We start from the raw sequence: 18,281 nt of genomic DNA on the forward strand, positions 1-18,281 counted from the left end.
CTGCCAGCTCCCGTGGCAGAGACTGCCCTAGGCGTGCTCACATGCCAGGGTTGAAGAGATCCTCACCTGGGAATCTGATGAAACGTACAGAACATATGCTAACCTTAAGGGAAGCAAATGCTGTAATGTCAGCCCAAAAGTTAAGCTTTGGAAATTTGAGAAAGCAACAATAAGCAGAGGTGGAGACCATTGGGCTGGGGTATTGCTTGGTCATTCTGCCAAAGTCCAAATTGCCTGGCTTTGGAGCGGTGATGTTAGCCAGCTGCAAGCCAATGCATGATTTTTTGGGGGGGTTCAAACTCCACCTCTGTGATGGCTCTACCCACGTGGATGGATTTTGACCTTCTACTCCTCTGCTTCCCCAATGGAGTCTGTCTGCTTCATCTCCAGGAGGAGCTCCCTCTCCATTACTCCTTCCCCACTCAGCAGCCAGCTTTCAGTCCTGAGATGACTGGATTTATAGGTGCTCTGAAGGACCCAAACTGATTTCCCCTTGGCAATTTCTTCTGGCTGCAGGATGAAACTTCTGTGGGACTTGTGTGTTAGCCACTTCCTTGTGCAGGAGGGAAACAGTCTCTCGCTGCCTAATGCTCTCACAGGTTGTCCTTTGCCTCATCGCCACAGCCTGCCTGTAAGAGTGCAGCTGTGACCTTGTTCTCAGAGCTCTGGGATAGTTTGGCCAGGCAGAATCTGCAGCCCTCAGCAGTTTTAGCAGGAAAAGCCCAGCTGGCTGCAGGTGTTGCAGGATGATATAGGCTGGTTCCCAGAACTTGCTGGAGAGAAGGGCTGGATCCCCGGGAGAATCCCTGAGCACACAGGATCCATAAACTGGAATTGTTTGCACTTCTCTTCATAGCTGCTAATTAGGTATTGTGAGATGTTGTCACCTGCAGCACGTGTTCTCCAGGCAGCTCTCCTCCCTGGGGAGTCTGGCGTCTCTGTCCTCTCATGCTCTAAGTCATCGCTGTGGGACAAAGTCTGTGCACTCTGGAAGGAGAACTGATTGCAGCAGGTCTTCACTTTTCTCCAGTTGTCTCCCTTTAACTGACGGTCCTCTAAATGTCGCACCCTGTGTCTATGGAAACTGATGACAGTTTTTCCTCAGCAGTTGTGGTCTGGTGGAATCCAAGCTGGCTTTTTGACTCAAGTAATATAAATGGGTGTTTCACTCCCAAAGCTCAGGAAGGTTCCTGTCCCTTTTTCCCTTTCAGTTTGAAAGTGTCAGCTTTTGTCATCCTCCTATTTGCACTTCATCTGGCTTGCTGAGGCCCTCAGGAGGCTGAATGCTCATGTAGTGCTTTCAAAAGATCCCATGCGGGGCTTTGTTAGCATTGGATTTCTAGTCCTCTCCCCCTCCTCACTTTGCTTATGGAGCTGAACTGGAATGGGTTGTTTTGGAGGAATCTGCATTCTCTGCTCTTGTTTAAGCAGCTGATACAGTATCTCCTGCAGGTGTCTGTCCAAGACATCCACCTGCCATCGCAAACATCCTCTCCATCTTCTGCATATGCACTTGAAAAATAGCCATGCTTTAGGCTTAGCTAATTGTGAATTGAAGCAGCTTAGTTTAATGCAGAGACATTACTAGCTCTGTGACTGCTTTGCAGCCTCTGCCTCAAGGCAGACAGCTCAGGGGTGCTTTGGGGTGATCCTGTGGGAAGTCATGCATCATGACTCATCTCTAGCCTGATTGCAGTTTTCTCAAAATGTGGAATCCTGTGTCTCTTCCTTTCCGTGAAATAGCTGTATAAATCTCTCTGCTTTGCTTGAAGTGCTTGGCGGCTGCTTTACTAGCAGGATGCTGTTGATCATTACTTGATCACTTAAAATTCAGCTGGGATCTTCTTGCAGCTTTTGGACTGTTAGACACATTCTTGGAGCAGGATGTCCTCCAGGGTGAGGACATCCAGATGGTCGTTTCCAAGAGGAAGCCATTACTTACCTAAACTCCTGTCTTTCCAAAGGATTTGGCTGTCACAGCTGCACACTCTCCTGTGTAGAGTCCACTTCCATTCATGGAGAATTTCTACCATATAATTGCAGAGAAGCACTGAGGCTGGTGCCTGACATAGCAGGGAGGAAAGCACCTTGTCTCTGAAACACAATGCAAACCTTTCAGAGAAGAGCCAACAGTTGAGTAGGCTCTCCACCTCCTTGCTTTTTTTCTTAGGACACACTGTCCTGGTATTACCAACTTAAATCTGTAACTGCATTGCCCTCAGCTTGCAAAGTCCTTCAGAGTCCTTGTGCAGTTGTTAGTGATGGGGCCAATGCCCTGTGAGAAAGTGACTGCGTTTCTTTCCACTGTAGCTGAACTTCAGCGGCGTGACGGTGGAACAGGACCAGCGGTACATTCATTTTGCATCCACTAAGCACTTCTTCACACCCGTTGCCATTGGGACCTCTCACCCCCCCACACAGGTGAGCATCCTGGGGCCAAACCCAGCAGCAGCGGAAGGAAGGAGCTAGTGTTACTGTGTCCCAAGGACAGGCAATGTCTGAGGCATTTCCCAGGAAACAGAATGGCCTCCACAGGAAAGCATCACAGCAGAACTTTGAGGCTAGTACTAGGCAGTGCCTGGAAATGGCTGCTGGGATGGCAGCAGGGGAAGTACCTCTCACCATCTCCAGTTTGACAAGATTTGGCATTCACTCTAGCCAGACTGCTTATGAGGTGTGTTCGGCTGTTCCGCTATTCTCTTGCATTGGATCCAAGTGAAGACTTGTCTGGCTGCTCCAGGCACTCTGGAAATAAATCCTAATTAGTTTCTTAGTAAACTAATTAAACTTCCTTAAGCACTTATTCAGCAAAAAAGGCGGCTTTGATTCTGTTCTGCCTAATTTACTTGGGAAATGAACAAGTCTGAATTGAATAAAGATCACTTTAATATGAGTGTTTTTGCATTTCAAGTAATCCGCTTTACAGTGATCCCTTTAGCTAATTTGTATTAATCTTCTCCTAGACTGAATTTGCAGGGCACCGCTTGGAGAGGCACTGTAGTTATCAACGTACATATGTGGTGACAAACCTTCAGCGCAGTCTCCTATCAGAGCCTCAGTGATAAATCCTGACACTATGAGGTCTTCTCATTCTTAGGAGACAAGCTGACTAATTAATTATTAATGCTTATTAGAGTCCTCTGGGGAAGTGTTAACTAGTTTAACTTGTGCATGGTATAATAAGCACTACTCTCTGACTCACTTCAGCTTTATGAACTCTACAATGGTGGCTCCATGCCTGTGATGTTTGAGGTTCAGCTGGACAACATTGTGAGGATCCAGGAGGAGAATTTTCAGCATCCTGTGTTTGCCTGCCTAACTCCTAGAGGAGAAATCCCCCCTGGCACAACAGGCCACATTGAGTGGATCTTCTCACCACTGGAAGCCAGAATGTACTTGGTAAGACCCTCCTCATGGCTGCCAGAAACAGGGGTTTTTTTCTGTTGTTGTGTGCTTAAAATTCTTTTGATCTCTTACTGATGGTTGGTCCATGTCATGCTACAGCTGAATTGAGCTCCGTTCCTCCAAGAAGCAAAGAGCCTTGAGAGCAAATGAGTGGCTGGTCGGGTCAGGAAATGGAGCAGATAAATTGTTATCTCATAAATTGCTTCTTCCCAAAGAACACATTTCTTCCAAAACCAATATGTATTTCTCAAGGATCAAACAGTGACGAGGGGTATAAACAGTATCTGATCAGATTTTTGGTTCATTGTTGGCCTCCAGTAACTCTCACTAAAGAGACTGAAGTCAGTGTCTTTTATCGTTGCAGTGTACACTGCTGCAGCCCTCTGGAAACAGCCTTCCCAAAGACCTCTGTCCTACACTGCAGCAGGCAGGCAGGGCCACAGCTGGAGCACTACTTATTGTCCCACTCTGTGGTAGATGCATGGAAAAATAAATAAATTGAATTTTAAAACTCCAACTTTTGCTCCAAGAGGGAGTCCCCGCCCATTTCATACAGGATCTGGTTAATTGACTCCTTAACCAACTTCCCTGGGTTAGCTGGGATGGTCAAGGCCTGAAAGAGCAAAAGAGACTGGATTTCTCCTCACCCATGCATGTGGTGTATTTAGACTAGTCCATTAGCAAGTATACTAGCTTCTTGCACATCTCTCAAATATGACTCTGGACTTAGTACTCTTATCTTGTCGGTGGCAGGTTGATGTTCCCATCCACATTCTGGAGGGTGAATCAGCTCTGATCACCTTCCAGGGAGTAGGCTACGATCTGAATAGCGTAGGAGAGACTGCCACATCCAGCAACGTTTTCTCTCCTTCAGTCTTTCCAGGTTCTACCAAGCTAACTGTGCCCGGGCAGGTAAGTCCAGGTATGCTGATATGAATAATATGGTTAGTCCAGAAATGTGTGAGAGAGACTGAAATATGGAAGTGGCCCCATCTAGCAGTAGCCTGTGTTGCAGGGGAGTTCATTGCCATGAGATAAAGCAAGATATTTCCCTTCCAGCAGGTCATCTAGAGCCTAACTCATAAAAGCAGTTGTTCTGAAAGGTGCCTTCCTTCGAGCTTGCTGCTTCTACTGCCGTTAGAAACAAAAAGGGTTTAGGGTTTGTTCATTTTCTGAATTTTCTATTAAAAGTTGCCTTCCATCACAGCTACCTTTCTTATTTGCAGCTAAAACACCTTTTCTTCAGTAATTCAATCACAAAAATACTCCTGCCATACCCTGTCAGGGCTTGGCTGCCTCCATTTCACAGCCAAACTCAGGTGATGCATAACCTGAACACAGACTGCAGGATGGTCACTAATTCGGGCACATCCCGAGGAATGCATTTGTTTGACCTGTCGCTGGCTCAGCAGACAGGCATTTGTTTGGCCTGGCTAGAGCTGGCCTGGACAATCTGTTGTTAAACTCAGCCACAGATTCCAGCGTAGTGAATCAGCATTAAGCAGCATCAGCAGAGGCATACTCCAGGCAGGTAAAGGATTCACCTGTGTGACATTAGCATGCCTACCTTGGAGCCCAGCCACAGCTACATATGCTCTTTGGCTTCCAGCAGGGCGATTGCATTCCTAGGCACAGCAAAGAGAAGATGATTAACAACCTGCCTCAGGCTGCCAACGAAGATGCCATTCCACAAGGCTCTGTTGCCTGTAACCAAGAGTCATTAGCTTCTCTAATGATTGGTGTAATTAATTAGCGTTTGCGCTGTGTCTGGAGAATGGGACAGACTAGTAGCATACTAGTAGCAAGGTGTAGTAGGGAGCAGTTTCCCAAAACTTGCATTCAGGCTGATAAGGATTTTGCACAAGCACACGCCTCACGTGTTTGCCAACTGAAGTAGGAAAAGGCCTGGATTGCAAGTGCTGCAGGGAGAATCTGGGTGCTGCTGGTCCTCTGTGCTCCTGACATCCTCTCCTGCCGCAGCACCAGTGTCATGTTCTATTCATTGCTCATTTAATCCCACTGCAACAGGGCTATCCTCTTGCTGTAAAGAGTAATTGCAACCAGAGCAAAAATGAGAGAAATATAACACTCCCTTAAGTTGTTATGGTAAAGGTAACTGGCAAGTATCATCTATGAATTGCTGGTTAATTTAAAGACGACTGTGTGACTGCCCTTCCCCAATGGCCACATCCCATCTTCCTTCCCTGCTGTTCCTCCTGGTTTCACCTTGCTACCTTGCAGGCAGCCACCTTGTCACACCACAGGATTTGCCTTGGAAATATTCCAGACTGCACCAAAGCCAGTCGACTTGTCTTTCTCAACAATATCTCAGAGAGTAAGGCTGTTGTGTTTGCCTGGCGGATAAGCACCTGTAAAGACAAGAGGGTGAGTCCTTCCTTCTCTTTCCTCTACAGCCTTCTTGCCCATCTCTGTTGTGCCACAAAAGGACCTTACAACTCCATTTTCAACCAGACAATCAGAAACGATCCTAGGGACTTGGCTTTTGTACTAGCTGATGAAAGGAAAGGGCAGAGAAAAGTGAAGGCAAGGGTTAGGATAGGGGGGGAAAGACAGGAATTCAGAAGGGGAATCTGAAGACTCCAGTGAGGATATGTGAACCTGGAACTAGAGGATTTGATAATGAACCTCAGGACCCTGTCTACCAGAGAAGTCCGTGGTCGTTCTTTGAATATATCATCTGCATCTCTCTCATGCCACACACCTCTGAGAAGGGAAGGGGAGAGAGTTCCCACAGTCCTGTGTTCCCTGCAAAGAGAAGGCACATAGGAAAGTCCCAGGATAGTGAAACAGCTCCTCTGTAGCTTGGTGGTTTTTGGTTGTTTTTTTTTTCCCCAGGTGTTGCAGATTGCTCCAGAGTCAGGGGTTGTGCAGCCTGGAGAGAGCATCCCTTGCTTCATCGCCCTGCAACCTTCAGGGAGTGCTTCCTTCTACAGCATAGATCTGGTGTGTGAGGTGAGACCCACGAGGTACCTGTATATTACCATCACCTGGGCATGTCACTGCAGTTCCCAAATGGCTGGCCCCAGCAGTCAGCTGCCTGCTGCTTCCAGCTGAAGGCATCCTTCTTAATGCTGGCCATCACTTCTCATTACTGAAGATACCGAGCTTCATCTCTCCTGATGCTTTAAGCATCTCTCTCTGTCTGTGTGGCTCACTAGATGAGGTGTAATTGTGCAACACATGGCTTTGTGAGTTGAACCCAGCTACTGGAAGTCACAGTTTGAATGGGAGTGGCTTTCAGTGGATGTCAGAGACTTAAATATCTGTAAAAAGCAAGTCTTGCTTCTTTAACATTAGCGGGGGCACAGACTTGCAGTAGTGTCCCTCTGGACACTTTCTAGGTGTCCTTTGGCAAGAGATTGTGTCTTCTCTGTGTAAGTCTTATAATAGCACTGTTCTCTCCCCTTCCTGCCACTGGAAGACATGGAAAGGGAGTGAGCTCTGGCTGGGATGTCCTGGAAGGGAGGAATGGGTGACAGGCATGGACTTGAGCCAGAGACTGTGTTATTTGCAGCTCCTTTCTAGCCTTACTCCCTCCAGTCATGGTTTGCTTCATAGGTATACATCCAGGAGTCCCTGGTTCAGTATGAGAGGGACCTGCAGGAGTGGGAAGGGGCAAAGGAACAGCAGGCTGTAGAGTTCACCATCACAGAGAAGGACCTTGGAACTAAGAAGCCAAAATCACCTGCAGGGGTAAGTGCTGCCAGAACTTTACACCCGCTTAGCTCAGCTCAGAAACAGCAGCTAGGTGTCAACAAGAAACGTTCTTTAAGAAAACCTAGGCAAGTTGATAAGAGGACATGAGGCTCTCATCTACTCAAGATCTCATAGCTGGTCTGTGGATAACAGAAAATAAGATCTTGGTTTCTAGCCAAGAACCCTCTTGCACTCTCTTTAACATTGAGAGAGGGGATAGCAGGTGGGGACCTTGGTATTAAAATTATTTTTCTGATCACCTTACAAACTCTGAATTTGCTAACAATCATCTGAAATTTGGAAGTGTATAAGAAGCCTGGGGGGGGGGGGGGGGCAAAAAGGGGCGCGAGTGGCGCTGGAAACCGATCACTGGATTTTTAACCATGAATAAACACCGGAGAGAAATGTGTAACTAACATTAAGAATGTGGCCCGAGAGAAGAATGTGAGGATGAGATCATTGACTCTCAGCTGGGGCAAAGTAAAACAAAATCCTGGAGTGTTGTTCTGCTCCATATCTTTCCTACACTGTGATTTCTCTTTCTTCCTCTTTTTTTTCTTTTGGTTTTTGGTTTTTTGGTTTTTTTTTTCTTTTTAGAGGTCATCAGATTCTGCTGAGACAGAAAATCTTCCTGAATCCTCAGCTGTGATCAGGAAATACAAAGTAAGTCAGGCCTGTCTCGCCCATAGTAGAATCAAACTGACTGCTTTAGGAAAGAGGCAGATGCTGGATATCACAGCATGGGAGCCTGGACAGAGAGCACAGCAAGATTTGCAGCTTCAAGGCTCTGGGAGACAGACTGGAGGAGCCGGAAGAATCAGACTGTCTGGCTGTGTCCTGCGGGCAGTCACTTTCCAGCTGAGGCGAACAGGAAGTGAAACTGGAACCAAACGTGCACCCGTGACTGGAGAAAGGGGGAAAGGTTTTGAATAAGCAGAAAAGATGCACGTGGGCAGGGCAGTCGGTACCTGGACTGGTTTCACACTGGGGCCACAATGGAATGTGTGCCACGATGGAAAGCGGCAGGACCCTGGCGTGACATGGTGCAGACTTTGTTGTCGCTGCTGAAAGAGCTGCGCTCTGTGCCTCGGGAGAAGCTGCAGGCAGGAACTGCCTTGATTTAAGTGCATGGAAAGCTTTAAAGCTCAATTTGCCTGGTTCATCTCTGTTTCCCCTCAAGCTCACACAAGTGTGTGCATGGGCCCACGTTAGCTGCTCTGAGTTGTGAAGGCAGCTTTTCCAGCAGTGGTGGCAAGGTGTGAACAAGGTCCCAGTGAATGCTCTGCAGAACTGCCTGGGCCCAAAGGCAGAGCCACGCTGCGCTTACAGCCAGCGGCAGCATGTGCTGTGGGAATGACAGGGCTTGTGGAGAACCAGCCAACCCGAGAAGTGGAAGGGTTAAGAGGAGTTGGTGTGAGGTTGGGCCTGAGCAGGTTCATTCAGCTAGGAGTCATAGCTTGTTATCTCAGGACTGCCACCATAGTAAGGCTGTAACAGTGCTTCTGGGACCCTGCAGAGTGCCTCTGCATGCCCTGCAGTGTCCTGTGTGAAGGTATCAGCTCAGGGCAGCTCTAGCTTGGACTGTCTGCCCTGTGCTGTTAGGTGTGATCAGTGATGCAGGTCGAGGCATTCACTGGGATGAACATAAGGATGGTTGTGGAAAAGTAAAAACAGTTTCATTTAGTCCTCTAGGGTTTTAGCTCCTAGTGACAATTTGGAGCCTGCAATGGCCTGCTGTGTCTGTGTCAGGAGCGGTGAAGGCCTCTGGCCTCATTCCCAGAGGCTGGACAGCTATGTCTTGAAGGTCACTGAAGTCCTATGATGCCTGAGGGCTTCTCCAGAGCTGGGTGGTGTCCTTCTGGCCCAGGCTTCTGGAATACTCCTGCCCTAAGAAACTTCCCCCAAACTGACTGCTGGTAATTCAACCCCAAACTGGCCCATGTGGTGTGGCTGGAGTCAGTTCCTGGCTTCCTTCCAGGCTCGGGGGACAATTTCCGCATGCATTCCTGCACATCCCTTCTTCCACAGCACTCCCGGTGTGCTCAGAAGAGCAGAGGTGATCTCCCAGAGTTCCACAGGGATAGAGCTGAGTACAACAGCCCTGAGTGCCCTGGGGAGACCCTGAAACCCTGCTGACACTCGGGGCTCGCATGCTAGGCAGTGAGGAGGGAGCGGACCTGATTTCCAGCCTGGCCACTCGTGCCTGATAACAGTACTGCAGTGCCAAGATCATTTTGACACTGTCTCTTGTCCAGGATCTGGTGGTTCTGACTGCTGGACTTTCCAGTTCTCATGCCAATGCTTACACCTATGCCAGCCTACCTATGGCCAGAGAAACAACCAAGTACCTGCCATTTCTTTCTCTCCAACAGACGCTACCCCCTATTAAAAACCACCCTATGCCCAATCTGCCTGCCGGACACTTTCAGAGGAGGCTACTCTTAGACAAAGAAGCCAGCCGTGTGTGGGTCAAACCAGAGCCTCCCAAGCCCATCCTCTTACACCTTGGTGTGACAGCCAGGTCCTACTCTATTGAAGACTTCTACAGCAACTTCACCTCGGAGTTCCCCAAATACTTCTTGTCCCGGTAAGAGATCCAGCTTTTTGGATTGGCATCTTCATCTGAACCAGGGCTGTCCATGCTGTGATATTGCACTGAAGCTGGAGCTTAGGCAGGAGGTGCCTTGCTTTCCCCAGCATTAGCTGACAGGACGTGTTTCTCTCCCTCCCTCAAAAGGGAGATACTGTCAGAGCTCAGTGCTCCTCTTTTATGATAGTGTTCCTGCTGCTGTCACAAGTGCAACAGCTCCCACTCTTTCCCCAGCACCCTGCACCACTCCCCGCTTGCCTGCAGTGCTGCTGCTCAGCCAGGACAATGCAGGTCTTTGGTAGTTTGGTTCAGTAGTGCTGCCACTGATGGAACAACTCCTTCTTTCTCAGCCCCTTCAGCGACTGGCCCTTGGAGAGCAAGTTTGTGGACGGGAGTAGGGACAGAGACAGGATGGACATGGACCCCAAATGGCTGTCCCTGGCTGCTGCTTCCAAACAGGAGTTGCAGACAGTGACTGACATACTCACAGGTATCATCAGGTGCGTGTCTCTTCACCCTCACCCACTTTGGAGCCCCTGTCCTTCAGGGGAGTGTGTGCAGCACAGCCAGCCCCCTGCTAATCCCAGAGGAGTCTGTGCACTTGCGTTGCACCAGAACAGGGGATCCAGCCTGTCAAAGGCTGCCTTGGGGGCTACAAGCTCAGGAGTCCTGGTGTGACAGCCTGTTGTGGTTTAACCTCAGTCGGCAACTGAGCACCACACGAGCACAAGTGAGAAAAACTCGTGGGTTGAGATAAAGACAGTTTAATAGGACAGAAAAGGAAGAGAAACTAATAATAACATCATAATAATATACAAAGCAAATGATGCACAGTGCAATTGCTCACCACCCACCGACCAATGCCCAGCCAGTCCCCGAGCAGCGGCCCCCCCGGCCAGCTTTCCCCCAGTTTATGTACTGAGCATGACGGCACATGGTATGGAATGTCCCTTTGGCCAGTTTGGGTCAGCTGTCCTGGCTGTGCCCCCTCCCGGCTTCTTGTGCACCTCCAGCCTTCTCAGTCGGTAGAGCACGGGAAGCTGAAAAGTCCTTGACTGGTGTAAGCACTACTTAACACAACGACGTTTTAGTTGTTGCTATCAACATTGTTCTCACCCTAAATCCAAAACACAGCACTGTACCAGCTACTAGGAAGAAAATTAACTCTATCCCTGCCGAAACCAGGACACAGCCAAAGGCAGAGTCTTGCTCCCCAGCTAGGGGCTGCACCCATCTCTGCATAGTGATCGGTGTCACTGCCCAGGAACCAGGGCACTCTGCCTGCCATGATCTTGGGAACAGGCTGCATTGGGATTCACCTATTTTGTCTGTCAGCTGCATAAAGAACCAGTGCTGGGGAGGCAAAGGTAGTTTCCTTAGCTCAAGCCATCTTGCTGCCTCCCTTAGACCCAGAAAGCAAGAAGGGTCAGACTAAACATTGACATCAGTCAGGGTTTTCCTCTGATTTGTACTGTCTTGTAATGATCCTCTGGGATCATACAGATACCTGATTTGCTGGGACTCATCCATTATTTTCCTTCTCCCAGAGGCCTCTTGGAGAACACCCAGTTCCATGATGCAGTAAGAAGAAGCCTGGATGAGCCCATTCCATATTTCTCCCAGTTCCGGTGTGAAGAATCAGCAGAGCTCCGGGACAGGAGACAGTGCTCCACGGTCCCCTCCAGGGTCTCTGCTTCCCCAGATCTTTACCCTGAGAAGGATGGAGAGAGGAAAGAAATGAGGCAGGAAACCTCTCCGAACAATGATTTTCTGGAGTCTTGGGAGAGGATGAGTGAGATTTTGCACCATGAGCAGTTGAGGGAGCAGAAGGAGATGATGAGCAGGTGAGGAAGAACTCACACAGAAAAGGCAAGAGCTGCACAGGCAGGAGAGCCATGGCAGCACACCACCTGGCCAGAAACCCATTTCTGCTTCTGCCCTGCAGCATTTCTGCTGGGGTGTTCTGTGTGCTCTGGGTGGAAATCGATGCTAGCCTGCCTAGCCACCTTCTCCCGAGTGTGGTTTGTGAAGAGTGCAGGTTTGCTGTGTCCTGGGGCTGAGTCCTGGGCAGTGCCAGGATGTTGGTGGTGAGTAAAGTCTGCTTTATGCTCGGACACTCCTGGCCGTATTACACATTAGAGTGCAGTGGGTGCTTACCTTACCTTTTACTTTTACTGCAGTATTTCATCACTTTGCATTTGCTGTGGCTACACTCTTGCACGCTGCTACAGGCCATGAGCATATGCACAAATACTAACTACAGCACAGCTTGGAGGGAGAAACCCGTAAAACCACAGTCACACAGCTCTGTCTGAGGTCAAGGCCTGACGCCAGCTGGTGACAGTTCTGGGAGAAGGGTCAGCACCCCATTGCTCAAGCCTTTGGTTCATTGGCCTCAGTGTGTAGGGAAGAGTGTGTGCTCCACTGCTGTGCCTGATGTGTCCTGGGAGGAGTCACAGCAAGCAGCCTGCCTTATCTGCTTTCTGATAGCTGTCCTCTGCCTGTACTTTTGCCCCTGCAGGCAGCCGGCCTTTGGGAACCTGGTGGAGCTGCTGCTGGAAAACACACTGCAGAATATCCTGATCGAAGCCAGCCGTGGGGAGGTGGTGCTGACAGCCCGGCCCAGGGTCATTGCTCTCCCCCCCAGCCCTTTCCGAAGGTAGCAGAGTGTATCTGTGCTGTGGTGGGGGACAGGACCTGTCCTTAATATGTCAGGCTGAAGCACAAGCCCGTTTTCTAGACCATGTGGATTAGCTGGATCGATGCCTATCAATGCCAAGGCTGCCTGTGCAAAAGGGGGAATCCCCTCCCAAAGCCTCTGCCCCTTCTTGGTTTATCCTGAGCCACAGAGCAGAGGTGGTAATGCCTTTCTGTGGACCCGAGACCATCATGCAACTCTGGGGCAGGGCGCTGTGAGTGAACAGCTGGCAAAGGGGGCCAGCCTGAGGCACTGGAGAGCCCAACACAAAGAGGGTCTCTTGGGAAAAGGGGTCAAGGAGCAGGCAGCACAGCCTTTGACAGCAGAAAGGGGGCAAAGCTTTCGTAGTCCAAGATGGTGTGGGATCTAGTTAGGTTGAGGGAATGGCCACCGTTGGGGAGGCAGATTTGGGGCTGAGGGCAAAGCATGAGGATTTGCCCCAGCTTGGGGAGAAGTGCAGGGAGATTGGATTGAGGGAGCGTGGGAGAAGGTTGTTGGATGGAGATGTCATCTCCAGAGCTGCAGGAGTCTTGTCTAGATAGACGATGGGTGTTCCCCGTGATCCCTCAAGGAGGGATAGTTGCCTGGGGTGAGGCGGCAACAGCCTGCACTCCCCCCACCCCAAAAGCAATCTCTTCTTCTTCAGAATCACCAATCCAGCACCCCCACCCTCAAGAGCATAACTGCTGGGCACTGTGCTGCTTGAGCTCTTCAAGCGCATCAACTGTCTCCACTCTTCATCCTGTCCCTGTGATGTCCAGAGCAACTCTGACACTCTCACACCATGACCTGAGCTCAGCATGCTGGCTGCCTCTCAGGAGGTATGTCCTGATTATGTCCTCAGCTCCAATTTGAATCCTCTGGTAACTCCACAGCAGAGTTCATGAGATCTCTCCTCTCTGTGGCTGGCCACGTCATCAGAAAAGAACCTCCCTGCGCTACAGGGAGCACATGGACAGCCTCTGTGACTGTTCCCACTGCCCCCAGTCTGTACCAGCTGGGAGAGAAGTGGAATCTGCTTTGAAATGTAGCCGAGGAAGGACTGACAGCTGGGCATTGAGGTGCTGAGCCCCTGCCGACATCAGTAGGGTGCAGGTACTGAAATCCTCCTCTCCCCTTCCTTGCTCCAGTGGCTACTGCAGGTCCCACATACAGCGACCCAGCCTGAGAGAGCAGCTGCAGCCTGAGAGAGCAGCTGCAGCACCGTCTAGCACACTCGGCAGCCCAATAAAAGGAGCTTGGCCTCTGGGCACACAGGCACCGGCGAGTAGCGTATGTAATCGATGCATCTGGGTTTGGGAGCGCCCTGGAGGAGCTATCCCCTTTTCAAACTGCAAGGCTGTCACCTGGGGAAGGGGATGCTTTGAGCCTTGGCCTGGCGCAGGGGTCCGGCAGGCTGCGGGAGGGTGTCACTGTGAAGGAGCGGGGTTTGTCACAGCCGGGAGGTGGCAGTGTTACTTGTGAGAAATCCCAGGTGCCAGCGCGGAGCTGCGCCCGGTGCCGGGCGCCGGCTGCCTGCTCCTCGGCAGAGCCGGCAGGCCGGCCGTGCCAGGCAGCAAGGGTGGGTTTGCAGCATCTCCCCTCTTCTGCAGCCCTGCTACGGGCTCCGCTACGCAGGGCTCACCCAGCCACCCTGCTCTGGGGGGGATGCAGCTGGTGTCCCCCTCCAAACCCTCCTGTCCTGTGTTCCCGGTGCCAGCACCGAGCCAAGACCGGGGCTGCACCTTCTCCCCTTGCAGCCCAAGAGAAGACCGTGCACGAGGAGCTGCAGAGGGCTTTTGCCCTGCTCGGCAGAGGGCAGATGCCTGCTGTGCCCAGGGGTGCTGCAGCTCATCCAGCACCACCCCAGCGCTCTGCTCTGTGCAGGAGCCCTGCGTGCGTAACCGTTACTAAGCCCCAGGGCCGAGCTGTTCCTGTTGTCAGAGATACAGCAAAGGCACTGCCAGCTCCTGAGCTCAGCCTGGGCTCCTGGGGCCTTCACGTGGGTCCTGGATCTTTCTCATGAGAAGTGCAGACCCTCTCCTCCCTCCCCGACACTCTGTGTGCCAGGTATGCTAAGTCACGGCAGCTTTTCTGTCTTCCTCTGGGCTTCAGCTGGTGCTGAACAGGTGACAGGGTACCACCTCCTTCTTCCCCAGCTCAAGGCAGCAGCAGGGCCTGGCTGTTCAGTCCAATTAGGGTGACTTTGCTTGATGCAGGCTCCTCAGTAGGATTTGCTCGCTACAGATGCTCTGTAGTCCTGTGACAGGCTTCCCAAATGGGTCACACAGGCAGGGGCAGGAGCCTCGCCATTGTCCTAAAGCAGGTTGAGTCCAGCTGCCTGCAGGAGCCCAAGAGCAGCCTGGAGCAGCGGAGACAGGGTCAGTGAGTTTGTCCATCCCCAGACCTGCTGTGTGATCTGATGCTCTCTGGACTGCGTCGCTGTTAACTCCTCTGCCTTGTGGCACAGATGGGTCAACATGGGAAATGCTGTGTGTTAGTGTGCTGTAACACCCAAGAGCAAATGGATGGAGCCTGAGTGCAGACACATGTGCAGGGAATGACTTTTTTGTCATTAAAGCTCCTATCCTCCCCACTCTCCTGTACTGAACACAGCCTGGACCTGGAGAAAACGGAACTCACACTGTACTTGCCTGTTGGAGCACTATCAGAGGTAAATTCACTTTTCTGATTAGGGTCCCTCTAGTAGGAGAGAGCCCTGAGACAGTGCCTTCAGCAACGGGTGAGTCAGGGAACAAGAGGTCTGAGAGCTACCTACACATCTGAGAGAGAAATCTTTCTTCCCTTGGCTCAGGTGTGAGATGGTGGTTTGTCACCTCTATTCTAGGTCTTCTCTGGTGCCTGTCAACCAGAACCACTCAGCGTGCACCAAGCAAAGCCATTAGCAGCTGTCACGCACTTTTCTTCTTTTATCCTCATCCTAAGTTAAAAATACACCAGGGACAGCCCCTTTCCCAAACTGGGGAAATTCCTGCTTCCTCTTCTCAAGCTGGGAACTAGACCCTGGCCCTGGTTTTGGAAAACACTCGCATGTGCAACCAAGCCATACCGCTGTCCCTTTGGCAAAGGGAGTGGGAGACAGCAGCACCCCCAGGCACCGCTTGGGGTGAGCTCTGCAGAGTGGGGAGCCTGCAGCAATGCACTCACCCAGGGGCTTCAGTGCTTCCCTGCTGCTCCTCCCCACACTTGCATCTTGGGGGCAGTGGTGAGGTGAAGGGTGGGCAGAGATGTGCAGCGCTGGTGGGGAGGACTTGTCCCTTAGCAAGAGGCTTTGTTGCTACCCACTGCCAAGGGCAAAGGCGATGAACCGTGGGACTGTAGTAGAGCCAGACCCACAGCCCAGTTCCCAGAAGAGGGGAGAAGCCCTGGCTCTGCTGACCACATTTGGGTCTCAGGCAGGAGGAAGTCTGAGCTTGCTGTACTGGCTTCCAGGACTGGATTTGGCCCCTGCCACAACACCAGCCATGTTTCTAATGCACATCTCTCTAATGGAGATATTGTAGATACGGGTCCCGCTCCTTCCCACTGGTGTTCGGGTGGTGAAGTGGGGTGATGTTCCCATGGGGCTGGGGTTGGTGGCCAGGCCATCCAGGACAGGCTACTGGCAGGTATACGGCCAGCGTGAGGATGGCTTGGCAAGCTAATGGGGCTCCCCTCCTTCTTGTGTTAGTTATCAGGAGTGCTCAGTCATCAGGCAGTTAATGCAACACACAACAGGCCTTTTCTTCTTGGCTGTTAGTCCTGGCTCCTAGGGAGGGGTGAAATGGCCTTGGGGCAGGTGGGCAACAGAAGCTATCCTGAATCCCATTAAAACATTTAACACCTGCTGAATCGTGCCATTGTCTGGGAGATAAAGGGAAGGGAACAAAGCTGCTCTTGGTCTTCCCTGCCAGGGTGTCTGCAAGGCTCTGCTGTCCCACTGCAGCTGGGGAGCCTGGATCCCCTGCAAAAGACCCACTTGGCGTGGCTCTGTGTCCATGTGGGAAAGGTGGCAGTGTTAGGGGACAGTCCCCTGGGCCCCCTGCTGCAGGTGTGCACAGCCCCTGGTTGGAATCGGCCCCTTTTCCCCCTGTACTGAGTATTAGGTAGGAACCTGGAAAGGTCCTGCCCTGACTAGCCTGCGGTGTCTGCGCAGGCCAGGTAAAGTCTGGAGAGAAAAAATGTGAAGGTCATCCTCCCAAAACCCTTGGCAGGACTGTGAAGAGACCCTTCATCCCTGGCCTCCCATGTCTGAGATGCCGGGCTTTGCTGGCTCAGCTGTGTTGCTTTGGTATTTGGGAATGGGGACTTTTTAGTCCATGCCCAGGTCAGGCCGGGGCACAACGGTGGCTCCCGATGGACATGAGAGGTGTTCTGATGTGAGCTGGTCAGTCCTCATGGGACAGTGAGGCAGCACAAACCCTTGGCTGCTGCAAGAGGAGGCTGAGCCTGCCTCTGCCGGGGCCAGCCCTGCTGAGTGCATAAGCAGGGGCTTGGGTCCCAGCGCTGCCTGCCTGCCTGCCTGCCTGCCAGGGAAGAGCACACGCCGGTAGGTGCTGCCCTGGAGATGCCAGGGCCAGGGCAGGTGGAAGATGTTGCCTGGGATAGCTGTCCAGTGCAGGGCACTCTGCAAGCTCAAGGGACCCGCTTTTCTCCCGTTTTCCATAGGGTAGCCCTGCAAGGGCAGTCTTTGCTGTTATTTGGTGCGTGGTGGGGCCCTGCCCTTGCAGGAGAGAGGTTGGGGTGAGAAAGCATTTCTGGCAGAGCACATAGTGCTGTCTTGGAGATGTCTGTTGGAGCTACAGCAGCAGCAGTGTGGTGTTTGGGGGTTTTCTAGCTTCTCCGGAAAGGGGGGGGGGGGCAGCCAGGCAGCCTATGCCAGGAGCTGCTGCTCTGCTCTGCTCTGCCGGTGCGTGGCCTGGCAGGGAGAGGCGAGAGTCCTGCCCAGTGTGTTTTCCACGCTGGGAAAGAAGTGGGCAAGCCCGAGCATCAGGGCCTGTATAGTGTCAAAAAGAGAGGGAATATCATGTTTCCTCTTAGCACCACAACCCAGGGCAGCAGTGGTTCTGCGTTTCCTTTGCTGCTAAAACTACTGGAAAAGAGGATCAGGGTGACCGAGGCCAGCAGGTTGGCATCACTCCAGCTCATTCCCGTGCCAGGCTCTGCTGGGCTGGGAGCCTGCAGGACCTCAGCCCCAGAGACAGCAGCAGGCAGGAGGGATGGAGCCTGCCTTTCAAAATCCTGATTCTGAGAGACAAGTCTCCAGGGAAGAAGAGTTGGGTGGCAGTGGCTGATAAGGATCTGCACCTATCCACTTCTATTTGGGAATCCACTGCAAGCACACTCCTGCTCTGGAAAGGACAGTGGTGGCAGTTTCTAAAGCACACCCAGGACCAGGATACCTGCAGGTGTCTGCTGTGGGTGTTAAAGCAGCATTACCCCCTTCCCCAGCCACAAACACACCCATCTACACAAACAAACACGCCAGTGCACTTGCACAAAGGAACTTCTCCTGCCACAGAAGCTGCACTTCATGCTCCGTTATCCAGGGAGCTGCGGGTGCCAGAGTAACCCAGAGAGATAGGCCAGCTCCTGCTGGCTCCGGCTGAGATCAGCTGAGGATTGTCAGGGCTGAGAAGCGTGGCTGGGTGCTACAGGAGTGTGTCTAAACTTCTCCTGGCCCCCATGGGCTCTGCACGCTGCCCCCAGAGCCAGCATGGGGGTGTCTGCACCGCTTACCCCGCTGTGACACAGCCAGGATGCGGAAGAGTGGTGTGACTCTGGGATGCGGTGACTCCACGGGAAGGCATGTGCACATGGAGTGAAACACATCCTGTTCTCGCGGCTGCGTTGGGAGGGCTGGCTCCTGGCCCATGCAGCCGTGCTGGAAAC

The 18,281-nt window shown here is 51.8% G+C and overlaps 1 protein-coding gene across 1 annotated transcript in view; it reads left to right on the plus strand.

The window, feature by feature from the left end:
• The window catches only part of CFAP65 (cilia and flagella associated protein 65), a 33,566-nt gene extending 20,473 nt beyond the window's left edge, over nt 1-13,093 (plus strand). The window contains exons 21-32 of the mRNA XM_009275021.1: nt 2,311-2,421; nt 3,208-3,399; nt 4,159-4,317; nt 5,647-5,790; nt 6,262-6,378; nt 6,985-7,119; nt 7,720-7,785; nt 9,495-9,709; nt 10,063-10,212; nt 11,260-11,556; nt 12,234-12,371; nt 13,057-13,093. Of these exons, the coding sequence (XP_009273296.1) occupies nt 2,311-2,421; nt 3,208-3,399; nt 4,159-4,317; nt 5,647-5,790; nt 6,262-6,378; nt 6,985-7,119; nt 7,720-7,785; nt 9,495-9,709; nt 10,063-10,212; nt 11,260-11,556; nt 12,234-12,371; nt 13,057-13,093 (1,761 nt within the window). The remainder of the gene's footprint in view (nt 1-2,310; nt 2,422-3,207; nt 3,400-4,158; nt 4,318-5,646; nt 5,791-6,261; nt 6,379-6,984; nt 7,120-7,719; nt 7,786-9,494; nt 9,710-10,062; nt 10,213-11,259; nt 11,557-12,233; nt 12,372-13,056) is intronic.
• Nucleotides 13,094-18,281: the final 5,188 nt, after the last annotated feature.

Source organism: Aptenodytes forsteri, unplaced genomic scaffold (assembly GCF_000699145.1).
Source record: "Aptenodytes forsteri isolate BGI_AS27 unplaced genomic scaffold, ASM69914v1 Scaffold255, whole genome shotgun sequence".
Classification (NCBI taxonomy): Eukaryota; Metazoa; Chordata; class Aves; order Sphenisciformes; family Spheniscidae; genus Aptenodytes; species Aptenodytes forsteri.